At 42.9% G+C, this 16,578-nt stretch overlaps 1 protein-coding gene across 1 annotated transcript in view; it reads right to left on the reverse strand.

The window, feature by feature from the left end:
• Positions 1-16,578, reverse strand: part of itpr1b (inositol 1,4,5-trisphosphate receptor, type 1b) — a 162,810-nt gene that overhangs the window by 39,976 nt on the left and 106,256 nt on the right. The window contains exons 42-50 of the mRNA XM_056275415.1: positions 15,219-15,402; positions 14,114-14,376; positions 13,079-13,279; positions 10,971-11,081; positions 10,702-10,797; positions 10,495-10,629; positions 9,264-9,371; positions 8,433-8,625; positions 4,617-4,739 (exon numbers count right to left, since the gene is read on the reverse strand). Of these exons, the coding sequence (XP_056131390.1) occupies positions 4,617-4,739; positions 8,433-8,625; positions 9,264-9,371; positions 10,495-10,629; positions 10,702-10,797; positions 10,971-11,081; positions 13,079-13,279; positions 14,114-14,376; positions 15,219-15,402 (1,414 nt within the window). The remainder of the gene's footprint in view (positions 1-4,616; positions 4,740-8,432; positions 8,626-9,263; positions 9,372-10,494; positions 10,630-10,701; positions 10,798-10,970; positions 11,082-13,078; positions 13,280-14,113; positions 14,377-15,218; positions 15,403-16,578) is intronic.

Below are 16,578 nucleotides of genomic sequence, written 5' to 3' on the forward strand. Positions count from 1 at the left end.
GATTTGTTTGACTATCAGGCATCATTTTATTCTGAAAATCCTGTCAGCAGCAGCCTGAGCAGCACAGAGACACACAGACAGGTGAGCTGCAGCCTCTCAGGTGAGCTGTGATGCCATGGTGAAAGATCTGAGATCTTAGTTCAGGAGTTGAATGAAAGAAAAATAATACAAAGTTTTTGAGATAGTGTGAGCGTCACTGTGGTCTGTGTCATGAAATACACAAACTGAAAGCCAGAATCTCAGGTGAGGATAGAAAAGCTCACAGCAGCTGTTACAGAGCAGCAGATTACCTACAGGTTTCTATACATTTATGTTATTATAACATTTCATGTGACAGAAGTTATGTTTTTTCAAAGGTGACCGGTTTGAGCCAGTTTGGGAGGCTTTCCAAGATAGCTGCATTAGTTTTAGTGCTCCCTCATTCAAATGCAGATGCTGAGAGGGTTTTCTCCATGGTTGGTCTAAACAAGACCAAAACGAGGAACAGCTTGGCACTTGATGGAACTCTGTCATCCATCATGGCAGTTAAAATGGCTGGCCTGGAACCACAGTGCTTCAAATGGGAGCCACCAACCCCTGTGCTGAAGGCCTCAAAACATGCCACCAACACCTACAATAAACAACACTAATATTATCTCTCTCTCTCGCGCACACACACACACACACACACACACACAGCTGTGTCTTTCTTTGAAGTTAATGGCCTCATTCTCTCATTCCCACTTGCTGTGGAAATTAGCTTATAAGAACACAATCTGAGATAAGTACATGGTGGGATATATTCATTTTCACTTCATATAATTTACTGTTGTTTTTTTTCTGGTTGTTATGAGTTCTCCATTTCCATGGAAATACATTTGGAATATTCAAAAAAGTGAGATTCATGAGCTTGGTGTTTTATTGTAAGACAGATTGTAACCTGACATCAACCCTGTCGTTTGTATTCATAATGAGCATGTATACTGGCTTACTGCGCATATTAAGTGACATTCTCCTGTTCTCGTTCAGGTCACCAGTTCTACCTGCACTAAAAAATGATGAATTAAATAAATATTTTTATTTGCATGGGGTCTGATCTGTCATTTATCAGATCAGACTCCCGTCCCCACCCTAACCAAACCCCCACCACCGCCGCCGCCAAAATCTCACTCTGAACTCAGTTCAAAACTTGAGAGCCCTGCGTCTAAACTTGAATGACACTTGAAGCAAAAGCACCTGTCAGAGGCCGACAAATCAGTAGACTTTTTCAAACGAAAAGAACATCTGGCCAGGCAGTCGGCTACTTCCGGGCAGCAAGCTACGGTTTCTGAATGGGCACTGAAGGCGTCCTTTTTGACCTCATACCACATTGCCCGTGCTAAGAAACCGCACACAACTGGAGAAGAATTAATTCTACCAGCTACCACTGTCAAGAGAACTGCTTGGTGAGGATGTCGCCAGCAAAATCAACACTGTACCACTCTCCCACAATGCCGTAAGTCGGCGGATAGGTGACGTGGCTCAGGACGTGTCTGTTCAGCTTTTGGAACAGGTGAGAGCCAGCCAGTATTTCGCACTTCAGCTGGACGAGAGCACGGACGTGTCCAATGTTTACAATAAAAAAGAAATAAATATTGAATAGTAATTTGGGGAAATTAAATGAATAATAAGAAAGAAAAAAAATACTAAAAGAAAGAACTGTTGATGAATATTGTAAAGCACAAATGACAATAAATGTTTGGTTAATAAAAGAAAGAATATTGAATATAATACAACTGAGAAATTATTTGAAATGTAAATTAAATTAATATTGCATTCATAAAAATAAGGAAATATTAAGAAGCTGTATGTTTGATTTTTTATATTTGCCAGTGTAATTTAATTTTTTTAAGCCATGTCGCAATAGGGGGGCCCCAGCCAGAGGCTACGGCTATTAAGGGGTCCTTGGCATGGAAGAGTTTGGGAACCCCTGACCTAAAACATCTGCACAGAGCGTTTTCTGTGTTTCCTAGCCAACATGCTTGACACTGGTAACATTTTACAGTTCACCTCCCTCAGGTTCCAGCAAGATAAACTAACTATTGGTGAATGCAAAGATGCGCTCATGGTAGCTGTTAGACAGCTGACACTCTGGCTTGACAGTGAAGGCAAGTACAGGAAAGAGACCGTTTCAAATGCTGATGCTGACAGGGACAAGGCTGATTGATTGAGAGGTCTAATTCGTGAGTTTGAAAGCAGATATGAATCCTTTAAGTCATGTGATCAATTTTAATTTTTTTTATCCTTCAACTTGGGTCGTCCTCTGTGTGGAGTTTGCATGTTCTCCCTGTGTCTGCGTGGGGTTCCTCTCAGGGCTTCGGTTTCCTCCCACAGTCCAAAGACATGTAAGTCAGGTGAATTGGCCATACTAAATTGTCCCTAGGAATGAATGGGTGTGTGTGTGTGTGTGTCAGCCCTGTGATGGCCTGGCGTTCTGTCCAGGGTGTCTCCCCGCCTGCCGCCCAATGACTGCTGGGATACGCTCTGGCATCCCCGTGACCCTGAGAGCAGGATAAGCAATTAAGATAATGGATGGATCCTTCAGCTTGGCCTCAAGAAATGCAAGACCTCCACAGATTTGGAAACACAACATGTACTAACATCCTCCAGACATATGAGGCCAGCTTGCTTGTTGACAGAGACTCCACTGTAAGAGAATGGATGCGTTTAAAGCAAGCAGGAAAACGTTTCGCAGCCTCCTCTGTGTATGACTTGGTCAATACAGTGAAGATAAGTAATCCAGATAGTTACTCCAACATTCATAAAGTCCTTCTATTGTCCCTTACATTGCCCTTGAGCAGTGCTGCATGTGAGAGGGGATTTTCACATCTCAATACAATAAAAAGCAAGTACAGATCCTGCCTGTCAGACTCTCGCCTCTCATCCCTGATGCACATCCACTTGTCTAAGATGACAACAGAGACTTTTGACCTGAAGCCAGCTGTTGACTTATGGATGCAAACAGCTAATCGCAGACTCAACCAGGGAGAAAGAAGTAGGCCTCCATCTTCATCTGCCATGTTTGAAAGAGAGGAAGACAGCGAGGAGAGCAGTCAGGAGGGTAGTGATGATGACCGCTTGTGGGATAACCATGCCGTGTAAAGACTGAGTACCAAGCAACATCTCCAGATGTTCCATTGAGAACCAGACCAAAAAAGTTATGTGCACCCCTGGGCATAATATTATCTTTGTGTGTGTGTGTCTGTGTGTTGTCACACGATAAGGTTACACCCTAGAGTGACTTTCGCAAAAACGTCCAGTCTCAGCCTTCATTTGCATAATCAAGAGTTTTCAGGACAGTCATAGCGTGCTTCCTTGTCAGACAGCTGTGTAGTGTGACACCCCGGACAACTTGGTTTTAGCACTCTTAACGGCTTCTAACATACTTGTGACAAAATCAAATCCATTTGATTTTCTCGCCAGTCTCAGAAGTGTGCTCTCGTGTCCGTGGTAAACAGCCAACGAGCTCTCCGGTGGAAGTGAAATGCTTGATAGAGTTGGAAGTCCTTTGCTCTCATGTAAAACATTGCATGGCTAAAAGCAATGGTGGCTAGAAAGAAAAACAACATTATAAATGAATATAAACAGTTTCCCCTTCTTTTTTGGTTGGCACAAACAACCACAAATGCTGCAGCAATGGTGACAAGTACTTCCTTTTATTTAACTACTTTATGAATTTATGTATTAATCCCTATGGGGAAATTCTTTCTCTGTATTTAACCCATCCTAGCTGTGTCGCTAGGAGCAGTGGGCTGCCACCTTCACGCAGCGCCTGGGGACCAACTCCAGTTCTTTCCATTGCTTTGGTCAGGGACACAGACAGGAATATTAACCCTAACATGCATGTCTTTTTGACAGTGGGGAAACCGGAGCACCCGCAGAAAACCCGCCGCAGACATGGGGAGAACATGCAAACTCCACACAGAGGACGACCTGGGATGACCCCCAAGGTTGGACAACCCCAGGGTTCGAACCCAGGACCTTCTTGCTGTGGCCACTGTGCCACCCAAATCTACTTTACTTTACCTCAAATGGAAAACTAAGATGTGTAGCACAGAATCTATGCAATCTATGCTCAATCTATGCAAGTAGCCATGAATTTGTCAACCGAATGTAAAAAAATTACAGTATGGCACAGGACAGAGCAATCACAAGACTTGTGGGATGGAAAAAGACCGTAACAGCTGTAAACCCAGTTTTTCTTTGTTTTCTTGCTTATTTTTTGTTGGGGGAAAAATGTGGGAGGCTTCACTATATATATATGTATGTGTGTGTGTGTGTGTGTGTGTGTGTGTGTGTGTGTGTGTGTGTGTGTGTGTGTGTGTGTGTGTGTGTGTGTGTCTATATATAGTGAAGCCTCCCACCCGTTACCCTGTCCTTGCTTTAGCTGTTCCTGTTTATGAAACTTGCTCCCATTTCCCGTTTTGTAACAGTCAGTCAGTCACAGTCACTGCATCAACCACAGGACATGATCACAAATAGGGAGAGATCAGCATCTGACCTCCAAACGTGTCATAGTCTGCTGATTATTCACATGGGGAGTGGTGGAAAGACAGGGAAGAGAAGGCATTAAAAGGTGAAAAGGTTATCCGACTGACCTCTGCGAATACCTTCCAGGGGATAGAAGAAGGCCACCAACAAGTTCATGAGAACAGCCAGGTTGAAGGAGATGCTGCTCCAGAAGGACATGTTCCTGGAGCACCAGTAGAGGATGGGCTGGGCTGAAGGAGGAGGAGGTTGAAGAAGGGTAACACAAGTCATTGTACAGCCACCCAGAGCAGGAGGGGACATGACAGCATCAGAACATCATGCATTCACCCTTACATTCACTGTGCAATACAGCTGAAGACAGAACACATCACAGCAAATAACTAAATTCTAACCATCACAAATTTGACCACTAGTTCATGATTTAAATCAAACTGGTAAAAATTTGTGATTTTTCTGATGGCCATGTAGAGATGAGGTCAGCTATATTGTAGTAGTTGTGTAGAACATATTTAACATAGTAGAACATATGCCTAATCAGTCAACCAATGTACACCTTTTCCTTCTTTATTAGTCACAGACAATTATTTTCAGTGAAACCACATCTGAATATCTTTATGCAAAAGCAAGATTTTTGTTGCAGATTTCCTCAGATTTCCATATTTCGTTTTTCACAAGCCATGTGTTGGGTCTCTTCATTGGAGTTACACATACCGAATTTGGAATGAAACACAAATGTTTGAGAATTACAAAGTAATAATCTTAAGTACCATATAAACCACTAGAACTATAAAAAAGGATTAGATAACTGGATAACACAAAGAGCATGGTTTCATGGGTTAAGGTAAAGTATTGTTTTCCTGCCAAATTTTGAGAATATGGTATTTTGATTCGAGAGTGTGATTTCTTCACCACACATGCAGGTTCCCAATGCGCTCACTCAAAACCTTCTCCTTGTACTCAAATATAAACTGCTCTCAAAGGGATTTGTTCTACTCTCACTCAAAACTGTATGCACACACTCAAATACACTCTTGGTTGCACAGAGATTTCCTCTGCTGCTACTAGGATTTAATTTGTTCTCTCGCTTGGATTTCACTCCTTCCTCTCGAATTTTCTGTGCAACAACACTGCCAAAAGGCCAATAAAGTCACAGCTGAACTGCATTGGAGCAGGAGCTTTCTCCAGACAAACCGTATTAGTAGTAACAAGATGAATTGCCAAGTCAATGACCTCGAGTAAGTAATTCATTTTGATGTTGTTACATCTATATATCTCCAAAAAAAAGCTGGCATTCACAAAAGATTGGGTGATCCATCTTTTAACTCCCAACTCATTTTGTGTGGGGAGTGTTCCCGCTCTGCTGTGGTTCAATTTCCCCTACCAATGAGAATGTACAGAAGCAGTGATTTCATTGGTCAAAACCGTAACACATTCTTATTTGTTGTGGACTTTTGGTAGTGTTGTTCTACAGAAAATCTGAGTGCAAGGATAGAAAATCCCAGAGCGAGTAGCAAAAACCAAGCAAATTAAACCCAAGCAGGAGCACAGGAGCTCTATGTGCTAGCAAGAGTATATCTGAGTGTGCACATACAGTTTTGAGCAAGGGCAGAGCAAACCCATGTGAGAGAAGGGTATATTTGAGTGTGAGGACAAGGTTGTGAGTGAGGGTATTGGAAATCTGTATGCAAACTTAAGACATTGTGCTTTCAAATTAAAACACCATGCTCTTGATATTTGGCAGTAAAATAACAGCAAGACATTTAATAAATGCTACAAAATCAGCATAAATGTGTGTGCGCGCACACACACACACACGCACATACGCACGCGCGCGCGCGCGCACACACACACACACACACACACACACACACACACACATCAAGAAATCAGTATCATGGCAGAGGCTATTTTGAATCATCCTGCTCATTAGAAAAGAAGAACTGAAGGTGGGGACTTTTAAGCAACAGAAGTCACCACATTCATGACTAGTGGTTATGCCAATGGAACAACATGGTCTTGGCTGTGCTGAGTAACTCAGATAAGGGAGAGGTTGACATCACGTGTTGGCATAGTGCACACAGACCACCTCCCAACGACTTTGCCAAGGGACAGGCAACAACACGCCTCCTTTTGAGGAGACAAAGAGAGCAGTCATGCAAGTGCACTGGCTAAGGAAGAGGCAGCTGGGGGTCTAACGGGACATGCCTTGCCAGAGGGGGAACAAGATAAGGGTTAGAGCACTTGTTGACAACAAAACCGGGGACCATCACATGATTACTATGTGCAATCTCACTTTACAAGACCTTAAGTGGCTTTGTGTGAACAGCTACCAAAGAGAATGTTGTGGATATTTTACTCCTACTGGAAATCTCCTCTCTAAATATTTACTGGCTATGCCAGATGGTGCTCAGGCCCACATGGTTCCAATACAGCTGGCCCTCCTGCCTTGGCTTCCTCCTCTCCATATCACACCTGTGGAACAGTGCTCCATTGGGTGCTCCCTGTTCACTCTACCCTGCCTTGCACTCTACCCTGACTTGCCTCCAACCAGGTCTGCTTCACACAATATGTCGAAAAATGCATAGACTTCTGAACTAATAATGACCTCAAACTGTCAGCTAGGTAGGACAGCCTGGGCTCACCCTCCAGTCCAATAAATCACATAGCCAAGTCTCATGGTCCTATCTGCACTGCTACTCCTTCAGACCACACATAATCACATAACCTGCACCTCTGCATATGCTTATTTATTTGTCAAAATGGAGGGTGTCAGCTGGTCGCTGAACACCATCAGGGCTGTTCAATTCTATGGCCTCTGCTACCATATGTACCCGTTTGTCTGGAATTAAATTCCACCAGCACTTTCTCTGTTATGTTGCCCCTGCTTTGTGATTGTCTTGTGATCTGTGGTCATCACAGTTTAAAGAAAATAAAGCAAAGATTAGGGAATTGACTGCCTAGTGTCCTTTAAAAAAAAAAAAAAAAGGAAACAAGTAGGGTGTCTGGGTGGCGTGGCAGTGTATTCCGTTGCCTACCAACACAGGGATTGCTGGTTCGAATCCCTGTGTTACCTTTGGCTTGGTCAGGCATCCCTACGGACACAATTGGCCATGTCCACAGGTGGGAAGCCGGATGTGGGTATGTGTTTTGGTCGCTGCACTAGCACCTCCTCTGGTTGGTTAGGGTGCCTGTTTGGGGGGAGGGGGGAATGGGGGGAATAGTGTGATCCTCCCACGTGCTACGTCCCCCTGGGAAAACTCCTCACTGTCAGGTGAAACGAAGCAACTGGCAACTCCACATGTATCGGAGGAGGCATGTAGTAGTCTGCGGCCCTTCCCGGATCGGCAGTGGGGATGGAGTAGCAACGGAGATGGCTTGGAAGAGTGGGGTAATTGGCCAAGTACAATTGGGGAGAAATAAAAAAACAAAAAAAAGACAAAACAAAACAAAAAACAAATGGACCAAGACAGTAGAGCAGCCATATGCATTCCAAAGTAAACCATTATTATTGTTGTAAGGGCTTGCAGCATGAGCAAAATTAAACACATCGATCATGTTTAAAATGCAAGAAGCCACAGTCTTAGCCTCACATTGCTTGTTTGGCTTGAAAACTTGTCATTCCATCCTTAGAGAGCAGACATTCTTAGCCTACCTTAGGCTTTAATTAACTCATGCAACTGGCTAACTCATGCTTGTTAGTAAATAACTCGGCAAAGTTTACATGCCCTCTCCCCTTGCTTCCTTCCAGGTTTCAGAGTTACTTAGCTAAAGTATGTGTATGTGAGTTCAATAAACAGAGAGGGTTCTGAGGGGCCTGGGGAGGTACCAGGAGAAGGCGTGTAAAGCAGGCATTAAGAGATAGAGAGGTAGGGAAAGGGACGCACAGGGAACCGTGTTTGCGTTACCGGTGGCCTCTTGAGTACCTCGCAGCTTCTTCTGCCAATTCATCTCATTGAAAAGATCCTCAGAACGCAGGAAAAAGTCATTGATCTTGCTGCCCTGTTCATCCCGCTCCGTGGTGTAGTAGACACGTAGCTTGGACTCTTGGGTGAGGAACTCACAGATGTTGGGCACAGGGAAGACTATCTGCTCCATAGTGCGATCCAGTCGTACAATCTGGACACAACCACAGCAGCAGCAGTCATACATTATACATTCTCTGTGGCGGGCAGTCAACACTCTTCCCTTGCAGTGAGTTTTATTAGATGTAATGCTAATGCTATGCAATGTGTGTGCTTTGTAAGCTGGTCTCAGTTATTTGGCACTAGTGTAAAAGTCAACTCACAACAATAACAGTGGGGCTATTAGCTTTGCATTAGAGGCTGACAAATGTGAACCAATCATCCCTCATTTGCTTTGAAGTTTTGAGCGTTGAAAACCTATGACATTCTCTCCCTTCTTTAGAAACATACCAGAACACGTGTGAGCATGCCAAGGTTGCTCGTCATTTGGAAAAGTATGGGACTCAAAAGCAGGTCAAGGATAAAAAGCGACAATCACATGGTTCAGATAAACACCAATGCCAAAAAATGTTGCAATCCAGTCAAGTTGACATTGAGGTGATAAAACAGATCTCAGGTAGTGGAAGAGCCATACATTTTATAAAACAAAGTCACACAACAGCACAAAGAAAGGAAAACAGAAGTGGTGGATTGACAAAACAGAGTTCAAGTTTGGATTTAAGCCCGAATGACTTTTTTTTTTAATGTATTTCAAGTCTGCATATTCAAAATTCATAGGCCCAAATGACTGACCTCAATCTGAGCTGTGTGCTTGGCATAAAACTCCAGAGCCTCGTCACCCTCCCCATAGGTCCCTCCTGGCTTCAGCATAGCCTGAAGCTCCTTGTTGTGACGGGCCAACTGAAATATCACCATTAAATCATCAAGTCAGTGATAAATAGATCGACTGGAAATGTGCTATAACATACATAATAGTTTCTTTCATTGTCAGACAGATTTGCATTAACTGGGGCACAGAAAACCACTGGGTGTTTGCACAACAACCAGACGAACCATTCAGTTCAGTTAAGTTGATATTTTACATAATGGTTACATACATGCCACTAGCGGTTCCTTCTCTCTTCAGTTAAAGGGAAACAATCAATAATGATTTTCAAAATGATCTTTAGATATTTGTTGCAAGGTAATATAGACACATTTGTTGCATGAATAACACTTCACAGCCATAAAATGGAGCAGTCGTCTGTCTATGAAACGCCACTGAAATTGTACAGAAAAGTGTCCGTTGGTGATGTCACTGGCAGACAATCAGTGAATATGAAAAGTTACTTCCTGGTTTGCTGAAAAGTTTGCATTGCAATAAAATGTGAAGACTATATACAGTCGAGGAAGAAAATGTGAACTCTAAATTATACAGCTGTGTGTAGATCTGTTATTCGCATTTTCATACACAAGGCAGCCTGTCAGCAAACCAAGAAGTTAAGTTTCACATTCACTGACACTTCTCTCAGCTTTTTCGGTGGCATATCAGAGACACGCAGGAGACTGCTCAGTATTATGGCTACTAATGGAGTGTTATCCCTACAATGCGCACATTTTATATATATATATATATATATATATATATATATATATATATATATATATATATATATATATATATATATATATATAATGTTAAACATCATAATCGTTTTTATTTATCAAGATGCACAGTTCATTCATCTGCAAAGCTAAATGGTGTCATGGGTTTTGACTGACAGTAGATGTTGCATAATCAACTGTTGTTGTCAACTTAACCACAGTATGAAAAGAAATCTGGTGCATAGCCTGAAGGTTGAAAGAGAGGAGAGCCGTAACAGGCCTCTGACATAACTTACCTGTGGAATCACTAGGAAATGACACAACTAATGGTCAAGGAAATCGGAAAATATGTAAGCTACGCTTGTTTATGTGGTAATGAATGTGCTGGAAGCATTCACTCATGTCTTTCTCCATAACAATTAGGTATTTGGTGGCTTACTTGATGTGCAAGGATGTAGATATTATGACCGACATTACGTGGAGAAGCAGAGTGTTCCTCCTCGCTATCCTCACCATCCTCAGTGGCCTGCACCTCGATCTCACCCTGCATGTAGGCCTTCTTTATCACCTCCACCTGAAACAATGAAGACTATCAGACAATGTCCACTTATTGTTTTGGGAATGGTCTGGATGATGCCATACACACCAGCTCTTTTGGCCTCATATTGTAGAGTATCCTCTCAGCATTCTCACTGTCATGACGACTCTCCATAATAGCAAGGAGAAGTTTTGAGGCATTATTCTGAATGGGGATGGGAGAGCACAGAATTTTGTGTCAGAGAATGAACAATTCTCTGATTCTCTGAACAAGTCCCAAGTCCCTGAACAAGTCCCTCAATTTTCTAACTACAAGGGACTAGTATTTTGTGAGTGCTGAAATCATAGAATCAAATAAAAAAGTGAAGATGGTCTTACTTTGAGTTCCAGCACTAGGTCCATTCTCTTCTTGCCAAGAGGGTTGATGTCATTGAGGATGAGGGCAATGATGATATCAATACCATTGCATTCATGAGTGGCGATGCAATTCTGAGGGGGAGATATAATGGAAATGGAAAGAAAACAATGGGAAGCTATTGTGAAGAGATTCTTGTCGACAGATCCTCTATTTATTGTGTGTTTTATGTGTGTGTTTTATGTGTGTGTGTGTGTGTGTGTGTGTGTGTGTGTGTGTGTGTGTGTGTGTGTGTGTGTGTGTGTGTAGGTTATTTCCAACAGAGCTACTGTAGATACAGTTGCCAACTGATGGATTATCTAGTCATTAGAAGTAACAGAGGGTGAGGGGACAAAACAGTGGCAGTTGCCAAAAATGAACATAAACAGGCCAGAAAAGACTCAGGTTAGATCGTTAAGGAGGGGCAGAGACTGCATCACTTGGCCTCTGTTTACAATACGAGCACCCTGCTTTGGCTTATAAAGACACATGTCAAGTACAGTCCTAATTACAGCAGTAACTGCTTAACATGACAAGGCCCATTGTTACTGATATGAAAACATCACTTCCATGAAAACAAATGATCACAGCTACTACTACTACTACTTTCGGCTGGTCCCATTAGGGGTCACCACAGCGGATCATCTGCTTCCATTGCTTCCTGTCCTCTGCATCTTCCTCTGTCACACCAGCCACCTGCATGTCCTCTCTCACCACATCCATAAACCTCCTCTTTGGCCTTCCTCTTTTCCTTCTTCCCTGGCAGCTCCAGTCAGCATCCTTCTCCCAATAAACTCAGAATCTCTCCACCACACATGTCCAAATCATTTCAATCTTGTCTCTCTTGCTTTGTCTCCAAACCGTCCAACCTGAGCTGTCCCTCTAATATACTCGTTCATAATTCTGTCCTTCTTTGTCACTCCCAATGAAAATCTTAGCATCTTCAACTCTGCCACCTCCAGCTCTGCCTCCTGTTTTCGTCAGTGCCACTGTCTCCAGACCATATAACATAGCTGGTCACACAAACATTTTGTAAACCTTCCCTTTAACTCTTGCTGGTACCCTTCTGTCGCAAATCACTCCTGACACTCTTCTCGCCCCACTCCACCCTGCCTGCACTCTTTTCTTCACCTCTCTCCTGCATGCCCCCTTACTTTGTACAGTTGACCCCAAGTATTTAAACTCATATGCCTTCGTCATCTCTACTCCTTGCATCCTGACCATTCCACTGTCCTCCCTCTCATTCACACATAGGTATTCCGTCTTGTTCCTACTGACTTTCATTCCTCTTCTCTCCAGTGCATACCTCTACCTCTCCAGGCTCTCCTCCACCTGCAACCTACTCTTGCTACAGATCACAATGTCATCCGCGAACATCATAGGCAACAGAGACTCCTGCCTGATCTTGTCCGTCAACCTGTCCATCACCATTGCAAACAAGAAAGGGCTCAGAGCCGATCCTTGATGTAATCCCACCTCCACCTTGAACCCATCTGTCTTTCCAACCGCACACCTCAACACTGTCACACTTCCCTCATACATATCCTGCACCACTCCTACATACTTCTTTGCAACTTCTGACTTCTTCATACAATACCACACCTTCTCTCTCGGCACCCTGTCATATGCTTTCTCTAAATCCACAAAGACACAATGTAACTCCTTCTGGCCTTCTCTATACTTCTCAATCACCATTCTCAAAGCAAACATCGTATCTGTGGTGCTCTTTCGTGGCATGAAACCACACCGCTGCTTGCTGATTATCACCTCTTCTCTTAACTGAGCTTCTATTCCTCTTTCCCATATCTTCATGCTGTGGCTGATCAACTTTATACCTCTGTAGTTGCTACAGTTCTGTATATCGCCCTTATTCTTGAAAATCGGTATCAGTATACCCCAAATCTGGGAATAAAAACAACATTTTAATATGGGTAGAGAAATTTTAATGTGAATAAAAGCAAACCTCAAAATTTGGAGTGTGACAGTGAGCAAAACGATGATGAGAAACTTTGGGCAGTGTGTATCATGCAGACATTGTTTTATGCTAGGGGAGTATGTGTGTATGCACGGGATGTGTGCATGTGTGAATCACCTGGTTCTCGTGGCAGGGTCCCTGGCAGTACTCGGTCAGACTCTCCACAGTTTGGTTGATGAGCCCAACATTCTTCTCGTTGATGTAGAGTCCCAGCAGCCCAAGACCTCCCGTGGTGCTACCACAGATACAGTCCAGAAACTGCAGCGTCTCACAAACCAGGTTGTAGTTGTTCTTATTGTTCTGGTTGCGAAGAAAATTCTGGACAAAGGGTAAAGATACAATGAATAAAATAACTGCAAGAATGAAATAAGTAATTCTATTTCAATTATTCTTAAAGTTAAGATCTCTCTGTGGTTTCAGGACAGATATTCTGCACCATAACTACTCATTGATGTTTCTAGCTGAGGAATGCTAGATATTTCTTTTGCCATTCTTTAATCCTCGTGCTCCAGTGCCAGAATATTAAGCCAACCTGGAGAATTTGGATGTTAAAAAAAGATGAAAACTTTTGTGCTACAATGGCCCATTGGCCCATACAGTCTCTTCCTCTAGTCTTCTTTCGGAGTACTTCAGCCTATTTGGTTCCAAGATTGTTACTGCAGAGATGTGCAGTATTTTTAATAATATATCAAGGGATGTCTCAATGTACTGATTATCTGAGCTATGCTGCTGGCAGTAAGTCGATATGACCAACCCAACAGGGCCAGGTTGGCTGAGCCAGTGATTTAGCAGCCAGCAAGCTATCTTTTAATATGGCCGTATCTCTGGCTGTGTATACAAACAAGATCCACTGTAAGAAGGAAGTCTGGGACGCGGGAGTTGACTGTTGCCAAACACAATCACACCCTCATAGTGAAACCAGACCAAGACAGATCAGATATGGAAACATAGTTGCGTCACATTGTTCCACCAGCAGTGGCATTTTTCAACATGGTTTCATTTCTGTAGAACAGTGTCTGGTGATTGAATTTCATGACCTAGGTAATTAAATACAGCCATGAGCAGGGTAGGGTGGTAATTTCAGCAAACTAAAAGCCTTGCAAACAAAAACAAAAAGGTTGATTAAGAGTGCCCCCTGGTGTGACGGCTGACCTGCAACTCCCTGTTGTGATTCTCACAGAGTAGCTGCATGAGCCGCAGGATGGGCTGCATAATGGTGATGATCACGCTCATCTCGCCCTCCTCCTGGCCCTTGTCAGCAGTAGGGATGGCGGACCCATCTGCTGCTGCCTGGTGCTCCTCTGCCTCAGCCTCGCGGCGGTAAGTGGTGAAGGCCTTCCTGGTGACGGTAGACGCCTCCACCAACTGCTCCTTCGCCTCTTCTGTCACCACAGTGACCACTGGGACATCTTTGACTGACATGAAAACGGAACATTCAAATGCATTCAAATGCACCAATTCACATTATGTGTCTGACAATTACATTGCATGTTCAAACTGGTCATCTCGAACTTTCTCATATAAATGAATGTCCATTTCATTATGATCCATCACCGTCAATGGTAAAACAATAATGATTCAGCTCGCTCTCAATTCATGAAAGCATTTGCATTAAAAAAAAAACTGTCGGTCCGACCCTTCCCACAAAAAAATCTCAAGCTACACGTAGCAGCTGCCATGTTTGCCGTCATAAATTCTGCGAAATATGAATCGCAATCTCGAAGATTTATGCGTAAATGTCCATTAAGATACTATCTTCCATCATAGAAGGTAACACTATGATGATTCAGCCTATCAGCCTAATAATGAAAGCCTTTGTGTTTGAAGCACACCGAAGTGGGGTGTCTGTGGTGACAGTTGGGGGGGGGGGTTGGGGAATCCCAAACTACGCACAGGTAGTGACGCATTTTACTTCAGTCAACAGTGGTTGGTCCATAAAAGGGGATACGTAGAACTTTCTCTCTTGTGGAGCAACCAGAGAGAAGGTCAGCTTGGTCCAACACAAATATCAACACAAGATAGTAACAGACATTTATTTAGCTTGCGAGCAGTGACTGGGCCACCAGAGGGGATCAGGTGGAACTTCCTCTCTGGTGGACTAAATAGAGAGCAGTATCAAAAATAGTCAGCTAGCGAAATAATCTAACAGACGGTGGAAAACATTGAGATTGCCACTTTAAATTGTACCATGGATGAATTATTTTGCAAGACTTAAGACTTGTTTTTGAGCAGGACTTTTGAGCTCTTGGCCCCTAACCTTTCTTGCGTGCAGGGGTGTCTTTGTCAGGGGGCTCCTCATCCTTCTTTTTGCTGCCCAGGTCACTGGTATTAACTGTGACAGTGGCCTTGATCTCCTGCTGGGCCAGCTTCATACGCTCATAGAACACCTTGAAGAACTTCTCTGACTTGTTGTCACTCGTTAAACGGTTGAAGAATGACCGCTGGGGATGGAGGAAAACACACAAAAAAAACCCAATAAATCATAAGCTGGTCCTTTTCTTCCAGGCACATTTAAGGTCATTTTGATTTGACGGAGTTTAATGAATGATTGCTGGCAGTTTTTAATGATATAATAGCCGACACACCATTAGCTACATTATCATCCTTAGGTACAAAAGTAGATGCAATACTTTGAAAGAATACACTTTGTATGTATGTAGTATGTATAGTATGTAAAGTATGACTTTTTTCAGGTAAATAAGTGTGCTTCTGTGCACATGTAGTCACATGTCCAGCAGAATCATAACTTACAATTGTAACCTTCCATGGAATAAAAGTTCTCTATCAAGAATATTGAATTCATAGGCAGTTGTTAGATTTTGCCTGTGCAGACCTGCTGTATACTGTGTTTGTTGCCAGTCCTGTTGTTTCTGTCTGTATGCAGTGGTAGCCCAAAGTTCCCTTCAGAGTGGAGTTATATAAGCATCCCCTTTCAGTGCCAGTCAGATTACCTGGAGGGCTTTACAGTGCTCACCTGATTTTGCAGCATCTGAGCTCTGCACCTAGGGCTCATTGAGCTCTGGCACCCTGAGGTCAACACGTTACACCCAAAAAGGCTTAAAAACACACTAACAGGGTGACGGCACAAATGCACCAAAAGCACGCGCGCGCGTGTGCACGTGCGCGCGCGCACACACGCACACGCACACAGGTATTCAAACAAGGAAATATTCTAGTGTATTTTTTTCTTACCTGTACACAATCAAGTGCCTTGTTCAACACAATGACAAACTAACCTTAACCTAACCTTACTCTTTAATCCCTATTTTACCTTAACTCTAAATTTAACCAATATCTAAACTTAAACTGAAACCCAAATCTTAATCCTAAGTGTAACCAACTATATGCAGAAATTGTCAGAATACAGGTGGGCAAAAAAATAAAGCATTTAAAACACACCTGCAAGAAACAGATTCACACACTGCAGAGTTTTGTCTCTCCTGCCCTGCAATATGAAAAAAAAAGTACATGGCAGATTTCTCTTAATGTGAAGTTTACAAAAATGCAAAGTAATTGGTCACTTTGCTCTCTAGAGACCAGTGTAGTGATATGGTATGACTTTCTGCCTACAGCCGAATGCACACAAAGGCTATTATTGTTTCTAAGGTTTTGGGTCT

This window comes from Lampris incognitus, chromosome 2, assembly GCF_029633865.1.
Source record: "Lampris incognitus isolate fLamInc1 chromosome 2, fLamInc1.hap2, whole genome shotgun sequence".
In the NCBI taxonomy this organism is placed as follows: Eukaryota; Metazoa; Chordata; class Actinopteri; order Lampriformes; family Lampridae; genus Lampris; species Lampris incognitus.